General features: G+C 38.0%; 1 protein-coding gene across 7 annotated transcripts in view; it reads left to right on the top strand.

Annotated features, from left to right (window-relative positions):
* Positions 1-17,760, top strand: part of dysf (dysferlin) — a 100,880-nt gene that overhangs the window by 76,492 nt on the left and 6,628 nt on the right. For all 7 annotated transcript variants that reach the window (XM_015390436.1, XM_015390441.1, XM_015390438.1 and 4 more), the window contains 7 exons: positions 2,973-3,143; positions 3,265-3,407; positions 6,281-6,420; positions 6,504-6,592; positions 7,012-7,107; positions 7,186-7,327; positions 15,190-15,289. In XM_015390436.1, the coding sequence (XP_015245922.1) occupies positions 2,973-3,143; positions 3,265-3,407; positions 6,281-6,420; positions 6,504-6,592; positions 7,012-7,107; positions 7,186-7,327; positions 15,190-15,289 (881 nt within the window). The remainder of the gene's footprint in view (positions 1-2,972; positions 3,144-3,264; positions 3,408-6,280; positions 6,421-6,503; positions 6,593-7,011; positions 7,108-7,185; positions 7,328-15,189; positions 15,290-17,760) is intronic.

The raw sequence follows: 17,760 nt of genomic DNA, 5'->3' as shown, positions 1-17,760 counted from the left end.
AGAGCCAAAGAAGAGAGAAGTGCAAAGAAAACATTAATTGTCCCTGACCCTCACATTAATATTTACATGGATAATTCAAGCATATATTCATGTTCTCTTTTAATCTTCTGTCTAAATCCGCATTTCTTCAGACTTTCTAAGGTACTTTGAAAGTTTGTCTTTGAACATTTTACTTTATATTTCCTTGTTTGCATCTGTGACAAAATATTGTTTAGAGGGAGCCATCTCTTTCATTAGTTCCTTAAAAATTATCATTTTTATCTGTTATTCATTCAAGTAAATATATTGGAAAAAAAAACTGTGACAGGTTGCTGTTAAAAGAAATGTCTAATGATCTAGTTTAAGATCACTTATTTGCAAAGAAGTTTTATACCTGAATAGCTTATAGGTAGAAAATTCTGAAGATGATGTTGCATTTGATGGATAATGATTTAACAAAGTGTTAAAAAAAACTCTACTTTTTTAAGACCTGCAGAGAGAAAATGGTGCCCCTTGATGGGATATATATGGTATAAATGAATTATAAATAAATATAGACATCTATCTAATTTTGTCAGAGGGGGAAAAAAAATGGATACCCTAAATTTTTACTCATGTAAGCCTGGGATTCTAGACAGGGACCAGTAGCGGCCAGTGCCCCTGTAGAACTGCTCCTTGCCCCTGTTATGGCCCCTTTACTGAAGGCACATATATAAAAAAATAAAAAATTACTAATGATGATATATGCAGGAAAATACATAATGAACGATAACTCCCTTAAACTCATTTAATTTTTCTTTTTCATTACAGCTCTGATTTTACATTTCAATTGTAGTTATCATTTTAAAATGAAGGCAATAGCTTCAGCAGTTGCTGCCCTAATTGAACCAAAGGAACAAAAGTCAACTGTACATTCAATTGAATCAAAAATTAACCGGAAGTGTGTCAGTGTATTCTCATTATCAGTTCGTATGAAATCGTACGAAAAGTTATGCACAGTATTTCGTACGTTTTTGACGTTGTTTTCGTCGTATTTCGTCATATTTTTACGTCTTGCCTCGAGACAAGATATCCTTGCGCATGTGCATCTTACGCACCATTCAATAACATAGAATTTAACATACAATTAACCCTAACCCTAAGATACAAAACAGCAAGCAACCTAGTGAGAGACTTCAAGAAGTAATTATTGCACTGTTTTTTCCAGTTTTACGTCCGTCCGCGGATCTGCTTTTTTTTTTGGCTGCGCATGCGCACTGATCTGTTTTTTCGAGAAAAAACATAACTTTTCGTACAATTTCATACGAACTGATAATGAGAATATGTTGAGTGTGTCTAGAAATGCATTGTATGCCCCACACAGGTGACACTGCATTTAAAGTTACATGAAATATCCCAATAACAACCTCAAGCTACTTTAACCAGTTGCCTTTTCTGTTCTAAGATGTTACTTGCCTTAGTTTGCCTGCTCAAGTTGCTTTCATTGGGATTCGGCTTATATTGAGTAAACTTGTTTACTCAATATAGTTGCCTCGATAAAATGCATTTGCTTTTCTTCCATCAAAATCTCAATGCAGTTTCAAATAACATGGGACGAAGTAATAAAAAAAAGTGTAAAATAAGTTTAAAGAACCAAAAGCACTGAAAAGTGTCCCCCAGATTTAAATCCCAAAGGAAATGTTTGTGTCTGCGTCCACCATTAAGTCCTGGTTCTGTTTAAGGATCTCTGCTCAAAGATACCTGCCTGGAAAACCTCTAAACTGATGGACTCTAGTCAGGACTTTTTGGTGCAAAGTAGCAGTGGTTCCACTGAGGTTCTCCCAGATAGAAGAGCTTTATTTACCAACCTGAGGAAGAGCTTTATCTTCTTCGGCTCTGATTCAGTTCCTATGACCGTAGGTGAGTGCCAGAGTATAGTCAAAATGGCAAACTGAGACCCTTGATTTTCCTACCTCACCATGACAGACAAGCAGTGCAGTTCTAAAAGCAAAAGAGCATTCCACTTTATCTGTGTAACAAAAGATCTAACTTATCTAAAGTTAAGTCCTTCTTTCTAATTGTCATGATTGGGTTCAGGGTTCTAACCCACATGCAGAACACAACGGAGGCAGATGAAAAGTTTGACTGTTTATTGAAAACAAACACAAGTTATATGAGTTATGCAGGGAAACAGATCCGGGACTGGTCACACAGGGTTCTCTGTAGAGAGGGACAGTTAGGTTAGCCAGGATGCTGTAGATCTTGGTCAGAGGAATTGTGCAGGTTTGTACCTGTGACGAGATTCAGACTTAGCAGCTGAGGAAGGGAACCAGGTGGGTCCAGAGGCTAGAGGTTGGCAGAGGGCTAAGCAACAGCAGGGCTTGACTTCAGACTTATCAGTGTTCAGATCCAGAGTCTTCTTCCGATCCTGCCTGCCCACCTTCTTGAGGGTGGGCAGGCAGGTTCAGACAGTTAGATTCTTCAGTTGAGCTCCAGAGAGCCGGCAGGCAGATTTCAGCAGATGAAACTCTTCCAGAGTTCCAGGGTTCAGTCAGGTTTCTTCCTAGAAGGCAGAGAAGACAAAAACTGATCAGGTTCAAGTTCTAAGTTCAGGGGAGTCAGAGAATCAGACAGACTGGTTGGCTTAGGCTTCGCTAACCATAACTGGCTTAACACTCTGGCGCTGGAGTGAAGTCCTGCCGCAGCTTATATGCTGGTCTCCTGATGACTGATGGATCGCAGGTGTGGTCGTCAGCTCAGCTCCAGGAGACCTAGAGGCGCCCTCTGCTGGAGGAAGGTGGACAGACCTCTAGATCCCAACACTAATTTCTGTACCCTGCTCGAGTCAGATGTAGCCTGTTTTGCCAATAATTCATTTGAGTCACATTTGTAAAGTTGAGAATAATATTTTCTCTGCACTATAAACAAATTAGCCTTGAACATCTCAAGACTATCAAGCCCATCTTGCTGAAACATCCACAGACTGGTTCAGTGTTTACTCTTTTTCTCTGCAGGATGTTTGAGCTCACCTGCTCCCTCCCTGTGGACAAGGACCTGCGGGTGATGTTATATGACCATGATATGGTCACAAAAGACGAAAAGATTGGAGAGACAGTGATTGACTTGGAGAATCGCTTCCTGTCCAAATATGGAGCCACATGCGGTCTGCCAAAGTCCTACTGCATGTGAGTGAACAAGACCATCTCTTTACATTGGATTATTTTATGATAGAATATTTTAAAAGAAGATTATTTTGACCAGTGTTGCATAGCAGAACTTTATGATTGTTTTTACATCCCATATTAGATCAGGACTTAACCAGTGGAGGGATCAGCTTACACCCAGGCAGCTGCTCTGCAGACTATGTGAACGACGAAACCTAAAGAAACCCATCTATGAAGATGACGCAATCCAGTTCAGAGGAAAGAGATACACAGCTGCAGACCTTGGTGAGTGACATCTTATATATCATTATAATTAATAACAAAAAGCATTCAATTTTCAGTCAACTTCTCTCAAATAAAGTCTGTTTATTTCTATTAGCCTCAAGAAATCCATCTTTCCAGTCACTGTCCTCAATAACAAATTTCAAATTACCCTTGTAAAGGGAGAAGGTTTGTAGAGGACTCATATGCAGAGACGGAGGCAGAGATGTTTTCTTTAAAGTTTTAATGATGAGAGTGGCGATAACAGCATGATACCCAGAAATAACAAACACAGCAACCAGAACATATATATATATATATATATATATATATATATGGCACACAAACCAATGAACAATGAATAGAGTAAACAACTACACTAAAAGGAAATTAAGTTAATGACTAGAAAACGCAGAATGACATAAATCAAAGTGTAACTGAAAACCCAAGGTAAACACTTGAACACATCAAAGAATCCAGATAGTCACACCATGACACCCATCTTTCACCCATCACAGATGTTCTGATTTAAGTGGGTAATATTTGATGATTCAAATGAACCCAGTACTTATGGTATGAGGTGTGGATAAGTTTATAAAAAAAAAAAACTAAAATATATAGAATGAAACTCAACCAGTATGAAGCTAGATTAGTTAATAAGCTGTTGTTGCCTTATGTTAAAATTATTATTTTTTTGGAAGTGAAACGTAAAGGCAAAGCCCTTTTTTTTTTATCTTTAAATAACTTTTAATCAGTTTTGTCTAGTTGCTACTGCCTATTGTTAAGTCAAATTTTATTGACCTATTAATACTGTAGATGGATTTTGAGGAAACTCAAACAGATTTCTTTACTTTTTTCTTGCCTCTATTTTGTTCAGCTTTTCTTCCCTCATTTTTATTCCTCCCCTCACATCTTTGAGGAGATACAGAGCTCATGAGGAAACCATGGGGACCACCTGAGGTGCAGAGCATTGAAATAAATATTCAGGAACCAGTTTGGCCCCTAAGCGCTCAGAAACTGAGGCCACACGTGTGTTCCAGGGCCGTCTCTGCTGCTGCTCTGATCCAAGGTCATGGCTGTCGGTTTGGTGATTTATGGCACAGCCGTGTGTGTGTAAGTGTGTGTGTGTGCGGGTGCGTGCCAACATCCACATCGCGGTCGCCTGTCCGTCATTGAAGAGCGACGCCACGTTCTCTTTCCATGGTTGTCGCGGTTCCCGTGCATCAGCCTGCTGCCCACCAAGCGGATGCATTAACTGGACGTCACTCAGTCTTCCTCCATTTCTCCATCCCTTTTCTCCTTCTTATTTTCTTTTCCTTTATGGTTTCACTACCCAGGTCATGTTCCATATTCTATCATATCCGATTAATGCTGGTATCATGTTTCTCTTTTACTGAGCATCCAGGATTAAAAGTCTTTCTGAATTATTTTCTTTTTATATCCCAAATAGCTGTTTTCTCAATCCTCTTCCCTTCGTCACAAAAATCTGATTTTATACTTTCCTCTTCAAACACCTTATGTTAAATGGATAAGTTTATGCTTTGAAAATAAAATGAACAAGTACTAACAAACGTTTAATTTTTTTTATCTTAACTAACCTTTAGAAGAACAAGATGTCCGGTTCGATCAATGACTTGCTACACATTTACTGATAACTGAATCTGTTATTATAGCAGTTCACGCCAAAATGGACCACACCTAAACCACCAGAAAACCAAAATTAATACCTGCTATAGAATAATCAGCAAAACATTACGTACACCACTTTATTGTCAGCACTGAAAGTATTACCTACAGGTTTTTCTTAAACATCCTATTCAGAGTTACCTTCAGGAATCATTGCATATAAATGTGATCTGTTGGACACCCTTCTGTTCAGGTGGATGAGACTTATGGATCCCTCTGGCTCACTGGGTCAAAAAATAGATGTTGATTTAGATGTTTCTCCATAAGCACCCCATAATTAGTGGAATTTTTTTCACTGTGGACAGTGGAGAAGGTTGTGGATCTCCCCAGACATTTGGTTTATTGTCTTTTAATTGAAGGTAATAAATGTAGTTTCCTGTCAGAACTGGACAAACATGATGTCACATACAGTAGGGATAAGCTGTAGTTACACACAGCTGTTTGAAGAGAAACAGGTCTACTGTAGTTATCTATAAATGGTTTCTGCGAACTTTACAGACTTAAATGTAAAGTTCTCTCCCTTGCGTCTTTAATAAATTAACTCTTATTTTTCCTTATCTATTTATTTTCATTTCATAATATTTTAAATATTTTGTACTTTGAACTAAATCCTTATAACCCCAGACTTTATGCCTCTGCCATTTTGAATGTTTTCTTTTTTCCTTTCTACTTATATCTCTTTACTACGGTGGCCGGGAGGTGCAAACCAACATCACAAAATCTAAAAAACTTTCTAAAAAAGTTCCACAACAAATGATCATTTCAGAAACAAATTTACATTTTAAAAAACACTTTTACAAATTTCAAAACAAATTATCATTTCAGAAAGAAAAAGTTACATTTAAAAAAAACTTTTACAAGTTCCAAAACAAATGATCATTTCAGGATTAGTTTTAGATTTTGTAATGTTGGTTTGCACCTCCCGGCCACTGTACTTTACCCTCTCTCAAGCTTACCTTTTTATTTGCCCTTTTTTTCCTCCTCAATCTTTTCCCGCTCTCCTCTCACTAATGATTCAGTTATGTCATTCATTTTTGTCACAGATTTTCCTCATTTGCTTGTGATACAGAGACCAGCAAAAGTGAATAATGAATTACTGTTAGGTGAATTTCTGACCTCCCAGTTCTGTCAGCATTATGGGTATCCTTCTTCTCCAGTTCTTTACATTGTGCCATATCCTTTGTTAAAACTCTAAAATCTGCATGTTTTAGATGACAAAGAAATATCCAAACAATGCCTCGGTCCACTTAAGGAGCGATTGTCCCTTCATATATTGAGGAAAATGGGGCTGGTACCTGAACATGTGGAAACCAGACCACTTTACAGTCCTCTACAGCCTGACATAGAGCAGGTACAGCATACCCACCCTCTACTGTCCTTAACATCTTCTCCACAGATTTCTGATTTCTGACTAACTTCTGGTTGTTGTATCAGGGCCGACTGTTGATGTGGGTGGACCTCTTTCCTAAGTCTTTGGGACCGCCTGGACCCCCATTCAATGTCACGCCTCGCAAGGCCAAGAAGTAAGAAGATTATTAATGTAAATGTATTTTTTTCTAGATTAATCTTACTAAGATCTTGGAATTAATCTAGATAAAATCTCTCATTTGAATTCTGTCAAAGGCATTCATGATATGTGTGTGCTACCTCCAGAATTTAAAACAGGTTTACTTGTTTGCAAAATCATATGTCGTCTTCTTACTTAAGATTTTAAAAGTGATACTTTTTTGCTCATCTTTTACTGTGCAAAAAATATAGTGTTCTAATTACAATTATAGATGTTCCACTTTAACAATAGGGCAACAGTGTTTGATAATACTGAAATCTGTGTTTAGAATGTCTTTTGTGATGTGAAGTTCAAATAGACAATGCACATATTGCCATTTTTTTAGTCATCTTAGAGTCAATTTGATCCCTGTGATAATTAGGTTTTCTTCAACAGGTTCTTCCTGCGCTGCATCATCTGGAACACCAGTGATGTCCTCCTGGATGATATCAGTGTCACCGGAGAAAAGATGAGTGACATCTATGTCAAAGGGTAAGGCTATTTAGTTCTGCCTTTTTTCTCTAATCTGTTTGAAGGTTTAACGAGCTAATCTGTTGATGCTTTTCTCAGCTGGCTTGATGGACATGAACACAACAAGCAGAAGACAGACGTCCACTACCGCTCTCTAGGAGGCGAGGGCAACTTTAACTACAGATTCCTGTTTCCCTTCCACTACTTGCCAGCAGAGCAGCTATGCGTTGTGGACAGGAAGGTAATCTTAATGAGATATTGTGTCATAAAAGCCCACTGGTCACCACAGAATGACTTGTTGGTAGGGCAAGGAGCCTGTATACTGAGGCTGGCCATTACTGATGCTGGTTCTGGTTCTGCTGGGGGTTTCTTCCTGTTAAAAGGCAGTTCTTCCTTTCCACTGTCGCTACAAGCATGCTTAGTGTGGAGGATTGCCCTTGGATCAATGAATTAATGCAATCAACTGGTTTTCCTTAGATAGAAAACTTTGACTCAATTCTACTGTATGATCTGGTTGAATTGTAAATTGCCTCGAGATGACATGTGTTGTGAATTGGCGCTATATAAATAAACTGAATAGAGTTGAATTGATGCAGCCATCAACAGTTGCATACCTGCCAAATCTCCTGTTTTGGGGGGGAATCTACCGTATTTTACCCCTCTTCCCCACCCTCCTACTGTGTTAGCAGTTTACTCAAAATTTCCCTTATTGTTATAAAATTCTGTGAAATAAAAAGGGGATATGGAGTCTATGCAGTGTGTAGAGGGCTGCTAACGGGGGCACCAAAGTGATGAGCAAAAAAAACAAAAAAAGTTTTTTCTTTTCTGGTGTATAAAGTTTTGTTCATGTAAATTACAGATATAACAGACTTCCCCACCCCAAACACACACACATATACACCACACGCCTCTCTCCAGGTGCTTCAGCATGCACTGCCTCTGTCAGGCTCAAAACAATAAGACCGAGTATTTGAGGTGGACAAACAGATTTCTCAACACATTTATTTGAAACGGAACTGCAGAGCGCAGCGTCAGTAGAGTCCTGCACAGGTCGAGTTTTACCAACCCGAACCCGTTAGGATGACTACCGAACCCGACCCGTCACCCGCGGATATCTTCAATTCAAATCCGAACCCGACCCATTGATATTTAACCCGCAACCCGACCCGTTAACACATCAAGTAATAGGCTATAGTACGCTGCGTTGTAGAACAGCGCCATTAACGCTGCAGCAGACGTGTATGCACTGACTGTGGCCTTTTTGGAGGGAAGCCCACACTGCCGGCAGGGCTCTAAGCTACAACAAGGGTGACCCCAGTGCCTGATTAATATAACATTTCTGATGTCCATAACAACACACACGCATAAAAAAAAATATCACCAACTACCCGCCCGCACTAAAAAAATATCCGCCCGACCCGTTTATTTTTATTTATGTATTTTTCACCCGCAAAAGAGCATTTTAGCGGGTGACCCGTCGGGGACCCGCCCCGTTGCAGGACTCTAAGCGTCGGCATCTAAGGAAGGAACCTCTGTAGGGAGAGAACGGTATTCATCTCTATACTTATTCAGTAAAAAACCCATGTCCGGTATTTATGGAACCATTATTTATCCTGCACTTGCTGCTATTGCACTTCTGGTTAGACCTAAACTGCATTTCTTTGCCTTGTACCTGTACCTGTGTAATGACAATAAAGTTGAATCTAATCTAATCTAAGGCAGGAACCTCTGTAGAGAGAGAACATATAGGTGTGATATATGTAACTTAAAAAATGTAAGCATAAAATGTGTCTAGAATGGATCAATTATTTCCATGTGGGACCATACTATATTTCATAAAGTATGCTTAAGTGTTCTACAGCTGCTTTAGGTCATGATTCTGATTCTGATGGAAATGTATTAATACTGCTGTATTTAACAAAGTTCAGGTGTGAGGACGTAGATAAAAAAAAAAGGGAAGAAGAGAGATAAAGATAGGCAACATGTGTAATTAATTCAAACCTATTAAATAATTAATGTTTTACAATATAACTTAGAGGCGATAAAAACCAACAAAAGAAAAACATCTCATCACGTTATTGTAGTTTGCAAATGGTTGAAAGTGCTTACTTTAGATTTCTTGAATACATGTCTTAAAATATGGATACTGGAGCTTGACTGGGATGTTGCTGACCTTGTAATCTCTTCATGTTATTCCATTTTCATGTCTGAACTCTGTAAACTGCTGACGTGGAGTGAAGTGTGTCATGAATTTCCTCCATGTGCTATTTATTGAGTTTCATTCACTCTTTATGGGTTATTATTCTTTTTGTGCCATGCTACGTCAAGCTACTGGAAACAAAAATCTTCTTTACTCAAATAATTGCTTGTAACTCCCCTTGACAACTAGACCAAAAAGTCTTCTTGAACATCCAATGAGTGCGTCTGCAATTGTTATAGTATGACAGCGAGGGATTTAAATTTAAAGGTAAAATATTTATAATATCAGCAGTTATAGATCAGACAGCTGAGTCAGGCTGCTAGAAATTTCTGAGGCGATGTCCGCCCTCCCTAACTAATCCGCGGTGGCCTGCAATTAACAAAAATCATGATGTGACATTTGTACAAGAAGGAGTGGATGCTGCTGAAACTCAGAGACTCAACAAAAACATGCAGCCAGGAGCTGAAATAACAGCACTCCAAAAACTGAAATAACAACCAGGCTGTCATTTGCTTCTCTTGGCCCGTGGCCGGGCCTCTTTAGCCACTCTCTGCCGACGTGTTTTATGACAGCACTCGCCCTCTCTCTCCAGCATCTTCAATCAGTGAGCAGCTGAAAAGACAACGGGGAGTTTTAAATGAAAAACTCTGCTGGGTGGAGAGAAGGAGCCAAAAATAGGGTTTATGAAGCCAAAAACCTCAGCCGCAGAGTCAGAATGACTGATCAATGGTTCCTATCAATTCCCTCCTCGGTGGCTTTAGACACTTTTGCAAAATATGCAGTATTTAAAATAAATTAAGTAACTTTTTTATTATCTTTGACAAAGACCATTTACTTTAAAGTTACTAACTTACCCTTCATCCTCCTTCAAAGGCTTTTTAACTTCTTGAATCTGTCAGTTCTCTTAAACATCTCCTAATTTTTTTGATTTGTTGGATGTTGTCTACTGGATGATTGTGAATATTTGACAGCAGTTTATAGTTTCACAGGAATATTTTTCTCGAACTATTGTAAGTTGACAAATCTTCCCCAGCAATCGATGGGATTTCATAGAAGAAGATGGATTAAGGAAATGCTGAAGAAAAATTCCTGTGTTTAGGACCAGCACCAAGGACATGATTTATGCACTTTAGTGTTATAGAAAACAATTACTCCCATTTGCCATTGCTTCTGTTCATGGCATTGGTAAAGTAATAACTTAATTTGAAAAAGTTTGTTTTTAAACTGAGCAAGATGTCGAGCACACCATTAAAGGCATGGTATGCTCAACCGAACTCCAACATATATATGAAACGGTGTTAATGGCAGCAGCACAGCTGATATTTCTCTACTGGGTGGTGTAGGAGCCAAACAGGAACAGACAGGATGAAGCTAATATGAGAAAAATCAGAGAGAAGATAGCGTTAGAAGTTGAACTAACAAATTCTGCAGAATGGGAGAATAGATAATGCAGCACAATAATGAAAAATTTGTCTCTATGTCCTCCAGCAGTCTAAGACTATAGCGGCATAACTATAGAGATAGACAGAAAAACTTGAGCTCTAACTCCAGCTTTATCAAATAGGAAAGTTTTAATCCTAGCCTAGTACACAGGGTGCCTGCCTCACAAACTAAAACTAGTAGTTTCCAAAGAAGAGGAGCCTGATAACTAAAAGGTCTGGGCGAGGGGCCTCTCACGACCACCTCCTGATCAGGAATCGCGAGGTCGGGAGAAAATCAAACATGTTGATTTTCTCCCGACCGTAATGGGCAAATTGCTAAGTGGGCATGCACAAACAAGGACTCTTCTTCTTCAATTCTTTTTCTTCCCCTCAGATGAAAACACAAAAGCATGGCGGGGGTGTGGGTGGAGTGCTGTCTGTAAAATTGACAGCCACGTTTGCTCAGCCATGTCTTTGTCCAAATACATTGTCGCTTTTCATTTTAGGGATTTCAGCACAAAATAGCACAAATTGTCAAGGCAGAGCATTTCATTCTAACGAGCTTCCGGATAGAGAAGTCCGAGTAGCTCGATCTCACTGCGGAGCAGAGTCCCACGTGGTTTTTAGACGTACAGTATGAACAGGTACAGTAGATTGCATCAGAGTGTCGTGCTCCACATACATTGTGAGCTGTGAACTCACACTGTGGTGAGATGTAGCTGCGTGCACCGATTGAAAAAAAGCACACAGTGTATGCCCGGTTTAAGGCTTTATACGTGAGAAGGAGGATTTTAAATTCTATTCTGCCTCTAATAGGAAGCCAATGAAGAGAGGCCAGGATAGGAGACATCTCTTTTAATTTTCATCAGAACTCTGGATCAGCTGAAGGCTTTTAATTACAGTTTATGGACTTCCTAATAGTAAAGAATTACAATAGTCCAGCCTTGATGTAACAAATGCATGGACAAGTTTCTCACCATCAACCCTGGACAGGACGTTTTTTTACTTTTTTGTAATATTCCCTGGATGAAATAAGGACATTCTTGAAACCTTTTTGATATGGGATTTAGATGACAGGTCCTGATCAAAACTAACACCAAGATTTTTTACTTTATTATCTGAGATCAATTTAATCCCATCCAAATGAAGTGACTGACTAACCAGGTTCTTTTCAAGCTTCTTTTTAAAGACTCTGGTCCAAAGACTATAACGTCTATTTTGTCTGCATTCAGGAGCAGAATGTTAAGAGTCATTCAGGTTTTTATGTCTTCATTACATGCCTTTAGTCTATGTAATGGTTTAGCTTCATACAGATATATAGACAGATAGACAGTGCAAATCAATCCCATGCTGTTTTATAAATTTACCAATTGACAGTATATATATAGTAAAGAGAATTGGCCCTAGCACTGATCCCTGTGGTACTCCATAGGTAACCTTTGAGCATGAGGAAGATTTATTATTAATGTGATCAAACTGAAACCTGTCAGATAAATAAGATTTAAACCAGCTATAAGAGCTATACTATTATTAAGGTTCTTAGCAGTAGTATTAGAACATGTTTAAATAGTATGTAAATGCATAACATTTCAAGTTTCCAATTTGGTACACTACATTCCCAACAGTTTCGTTTTCGTCAACAATTACGATAAAGAAATAAATTTGTTAATGCTCCTTTTTTTCAGAAAGATAAGTCATAAAAGATATGTAGCTGATCATCCTCTGCCAGGCGTAAAAAATCCTTTTGTCTAACAATCAAATTTTTATGTCTTCTAGTTCACAAGAAGTTATGCAAACGCTTTGAAATTCTATTCAAAGTAAATATATAATTGCATACAGTTTATTTTTGGGTAAAGACCCAGATGAAAAGCTTATTTCATGTGTAATGCATAATTCATGATAGTTCAGGAAGTCTATGCTTTTGGGATGGCAACATGTATGTCTAACACCATTCCTTTATTGTATGTTTTGTTAGCTTGTCTGTCTGCTATTTTAACCAATATGATGTGATGAACTAGATCTGATATTTTCACACCTTTTGTGAGACACTTTTTTATAAAGTAGGTAATTAATTCATAAAAAAGTTTATTTTAATTCTAAAAATCAGTTTGTGAGCCACACTGTAGTGAGATGTTTGTGAGGTGTGACATAAAACTGACTAAAACTAGACTAAAACCTTTTTGAGTTTTAGTCGACTAAAACTGATTAAAACTGTCTCATATAGTAATGACTAAAATGTGACTAAAACTAATAATGGTTTGATCCTGAAGATGAAAAAACTAAGACTAAATCTAAGATGGCTGTCAAAAACAACACTGATTCCCAAAAGTATTTTCTTACTCATCCAAATGATTGAAACCAGGTGTCGCAATCACTTCCAATCACCTCCATGGCCACAGGTGTACAAAAACAAGCACCTTGGCATGCAGACTGTTGTTAAAACCCTTTGAAACATTGGGTCTCTTTTGGTAGTTTAGTGAATTCCAGAGTGGAGCTGTGATATTATGACAGCAATGCAATAAATCCAGTCATGAAATTTGCCTTAGATAGAGTTGAGACATCTTTTTATCTACTGATAATGGTGCAAAACTTCCATTTCAGGCTGAGGAAAGACAAAATAAACACCATCAGCATGAATGTTTGCTTTATATTGTTTCATTTAAAGATGACTAAATATGTTTTATTTTTTTATGACATGCTACATGACCATAAAAAAACATTGAAACCTCATGTGTCTGGATATATTTAAGCTGCTGTTATGTCAAAAAACAAAAAATTAAAAGTAGGTTTGTTCTACTGTTTTTAGGACAAGCCTTTGTTTAAATAGAACCACATTTCTGTATTTCTTAAGTCCCCTATCCTCCATCCAAACCGGACCAATAAAGCATCAATGTTGCCCTGAATACCTGTGCTCTGATATGATGCAAATATGTGTTCAAAACACTTGTTACAATGTCTGAACTGCACGTGTTGCAAACTGTGAAACTCTAAATGGTAAAGAGAATAATGCAAAGTTGTCAAGGTTGAACAAGTCAACTCTAATATTAATTGTAATGTCACACATTAGGGCGTTGCCATGTGCTGCCCTATGCTTTGTACAAGACCTGAACTTAAATTTGGTGTGACATTCACTACAAATCACATTCGATCCATTTAAATTCATATGTGAAAAACATATTTTTTATCTACATGACAGTCGGCACAGTGTCACAGACGGATACAAAAGAAGGAAGCGAGTGGAAAGAAAAAGGGAGGAACCTTGCAACAGGGTGAAGCAGATTAGCATGAAGATGAGACGGGATCAGATATCTGTCTGGCATGTTGGTGTTATGATATTAGTAGTGCTAATGCACTTAGAGGCAGAAATAAACTAATGTGTCAATATCACCCTGATGCGCATGAGATATTTACAATTTTTCAACAACAGAGCAAGTGAGACGCCATGGCTGCACCAACCGGACAAACATTACACCGAATCAAAAAAATGTAGATCTGTTTTTCTCAGAATACCTTTTCGATGAGAAGGGGGTGCATTGATTTCCTTAACAGTCTCAATTTCTTTTACGTAAGTCATCAGGGCTATTATATTAACTGTTTTAAAGAAACTGTGTAATTTAACCTAGTGAGATGCATCACTAACCCACTTAGAATACTGTGGCAAAGAAGACATTAAAATCAAGTGTTTATCTGAATGTTAGAAAGATATTTGTACAGTTAAAGGTATTGTAGAGGATTTTGGAAAATTTCTCCACTTCAAAATAAAAATGCACATGCATAACCCTGTACTCCCTATCGAGAGGGAACGCCTAATAACCGCGTGCAAGAGCATGCAGGAGCTCATCTTTCTTTGTGCACTCTCCATTTAAAAGTTGCTGTTCTCATAGCTCATACAAGTTTACTGTCCCTGAACATCCGTGATAGCCCCTAAATCCCTCCATCACTATATAGAGCGGGGACTATATAGTGGATTTTATAGCTAACTCAGTTAAATTACCATTTGGACAAATGATCATCCTCCTCCACTGTGCGGTGCCTGCCCCATCTTTGTCATTAGTTGCTGCTGTCGGGTAGCGACAGTGTCCTGCTGTGACATCAAAAACCATTATGTTTTGCGAGGAGAGCTCTCAGTGCAAAACATTTGGGGATACATCTGCCTCTTCTGACTTCTTTCGTTAATTCTCATACACCTCGTAGACACCTTTTCTCTTACGACCCTCGGCCATTCTCAAAGATCCTCAGTGACAAAGATGAGCTTCAATTACTGTCTGAAACTATAGCTCACCACACATATATGCCTGAAAGTGCGCATGCGGAGAAAAAGATAGCTAACGGGATGAGCGTGTAGGATGGCCTTATGTAAACATATGAGCAGACAGTTTGGAGGTTCACTTATTGAGATGCTCCACCCGGAAATGAAAGAACTTCCTCGTTACCTTTAAGATGTAAAGTTTTCTCATTGTGGTTTTCTTTATTTCTGTGCAGGAACACTTCTGGAGCATTGATAAAGCTGAAACCAAAGTGGCGCCTAAAATTACCATCCAGATCTGGGACAATGACAAGTTCTCCTTTGATGACTACCTCGGTAAAATAAATAAAATAACACTCTCACTTTATGCTTGATTTTGCCAGGATTGTTTACAGTGTCATTTGCCATAGCAGAGCACCAGCAAATGAAGGAAAGTACCATGTAGGGTTGAAGCATACAATTATACTATTGGCTACTGATGCTTTTTAGACCTTCCAACAGCTCTATACCACTTTGGTTTAGAAAATAAACAAGATTTGTTTTCTTATATGAATCAAATATTAATTAAAAGTTTTTATGCGGCACATGTACAGTATATAGTTCCACAACAGGTTTGACTAAACCCTCTATATGCACTGTAATTGAATTTTATACACTAAATCTAGTTGCCATTTAAAACAAACTGAGTGAATACCAGTTAACCCGGCAGAAAACTGCAACAATTCAAGAATTACCACTTGCCTTTCCACTTGACAACTTGCATCACAGCTTGAGGCATTTAATTTTCTACTTCTGTGGATAAATCGGCATCCTAGTCTGGGTTGTATTTCTCCCCATCTTCTTCTTCCGAGACCGCCTCCTCTTTTAAACCAGAGTTGTTGTTTTTTTGCAATTTATTAAAAACAATAAAATGTTTTAGAACAGTTCAGCAATGAAACATTTCTGAATGCAGAAGAATGATTGTTTCCACTGTCACCTGCAGTCACTTTATAGGCTCTTAGCAGTCCAAAATACTAGCAATATGTCAATCGTGCAGGGTACAGAAGTTTGTCCTGCAACTGGAGGTTTGCTGGTTAGAATCCCTGCTTTTTACCATAGCATTACATTTTGATCATAAGAGCCTTTTCCTTAATACTTTCTTGCTCATCATGCCCTGTTTAATACGGGAAACTGCTAATAAAGTGACCAGATGGTATTTTTGTTACTTTTCGATCATGAGATTTGATATTTTCCCACAATCCCAGACATCCTCATCTCTAGTGCCACCCTCCTTGGCTGAAAAATCCAGCCTTTATACAGGCAGTGGCTTCTGCTGGAGAAAATCACAAATTTTCACACACTTTGGTTCCATGATTGCTCTATCTATTATTACTATCTGGTCAAAATGACATCTGTAACTTTTATGTTACAGTTTAGATGGAAAGAGGATTGAAGGCATCAAATACTTTGGGGGTCAATTTAGGAAAAGTCTTAAAATTCATAAATAAATAAAAAACTTGTTTTCAGGTCATTATGACCCAGAGGCAATAGGAGGGTTTAAGACCTAACAATAGTAAAATCTAGTTAATGATGTTTCACTTTCTGCAAAATAAACTCTCACACTTTCTCCTGGATCTTTAACTGCTTCATGTAAAAAGGTAATAGAGCTATTCTGTTCACACCTTCAGGCTTTGTCTCCCTGATTCTTTTCCTGAGCAGAGATCACTGCAAACAAGCACTTAAAAAAACACTGAAATGTTTCAATGTACATATATATAATGAGCACCAAAACATGACAGCAGGTTTAACAGAACTTAGTTTCATATGGCAGGCCTGACGGGGTTAAAGATCTACAGGATCAAACTTTGCCACGTCATCGCATCACTCATCACTGCATCATATAGATGTTTTTTTCTAAATGGGGCAACATCACTGGCTGCAGCCTAATCGAGATAATACAAAGTCTTCCAGATCAAGGACAATCAAATGCACACTACTAAAGTCTTCTCTGTTAAGAAATATCATCTATGTCTGTTTTGACTAAATAAATTACATGGGAAAAACATTAGAATTAACACTTAACAAGAAGGTAACATTAGGATGGAACAAGCACATGCATGAATAGAGTGATTGAAAAACAATATAGAATTCATAATATTATCAACTGGGAAAGACTTTTTCTATAAAAATGATCTTTTTTGATCGTCAATATAATGGTTTTAGCTTTCAACGAACTTGAATTAACAGTTGGTAAGACAAGGTTAGCTCCCTGCATTATTAATTTTCCTGAGCACCACTGTGCATGATCTGGAGCCTTGGTTCTTATCTTCTTCTCTGTTTTCATCAGCTAATCTCCCGAATGTTGTATAAAATGTAAGACTAATTTCCAAGATGAACCATGGTAGATATTGTTTCATGTATGTGTTGATTTTTGATCAAGCTCTTGGATCATCTTTCTTCTACGATATTCCATAATGACTTTCAGATATCTGGCATTAGAGCTGGACATCACATTTTTATTTAGAGTGTTTATAAAATTTCCAGATAGTTTAGCTGAATTTTGCCATGCTCATTCCTGTTAATTTGTGATAAATACATAAATCATGAAAAATACACCACCACACTTAACACTGGCCATAAGGGAGTTTTCCAGAATCTGGTATTGGGTATTTTTCGGGTTTTTTTTGTAAATGACACCAATCTTAGTGCTGTCCAGAAGGTCTACCCCTGGCTGATTCAGAATGGCTTCCATAGTGCATGTCCGATAATGTCCTTAAAACAACCTTAAACGTTCTTTTTTTAAAATATGCTACTCACCGGGTCGTCAG

The sequence above is a fragment of the Cyprinodon variegatus genome, unplaced genomic scaffold (assembly GCF_000732505.1).
Source record: "Cyprinodon variegatus isolate N-32 unplaced genomic scaffold, C_variegatus-1.0 Scaffold499, whole genome shotgun sequence".
NCBI lineage: Eukaryota > Metazoa > Chordata > Actinopteri > Cyprinodontiformes > Cyprinodontidae > Cyprinodon > Cyprinodon variegatus.
This window is presented reverse-complemented; position numbering and strand designations above follow the sequence as displayed.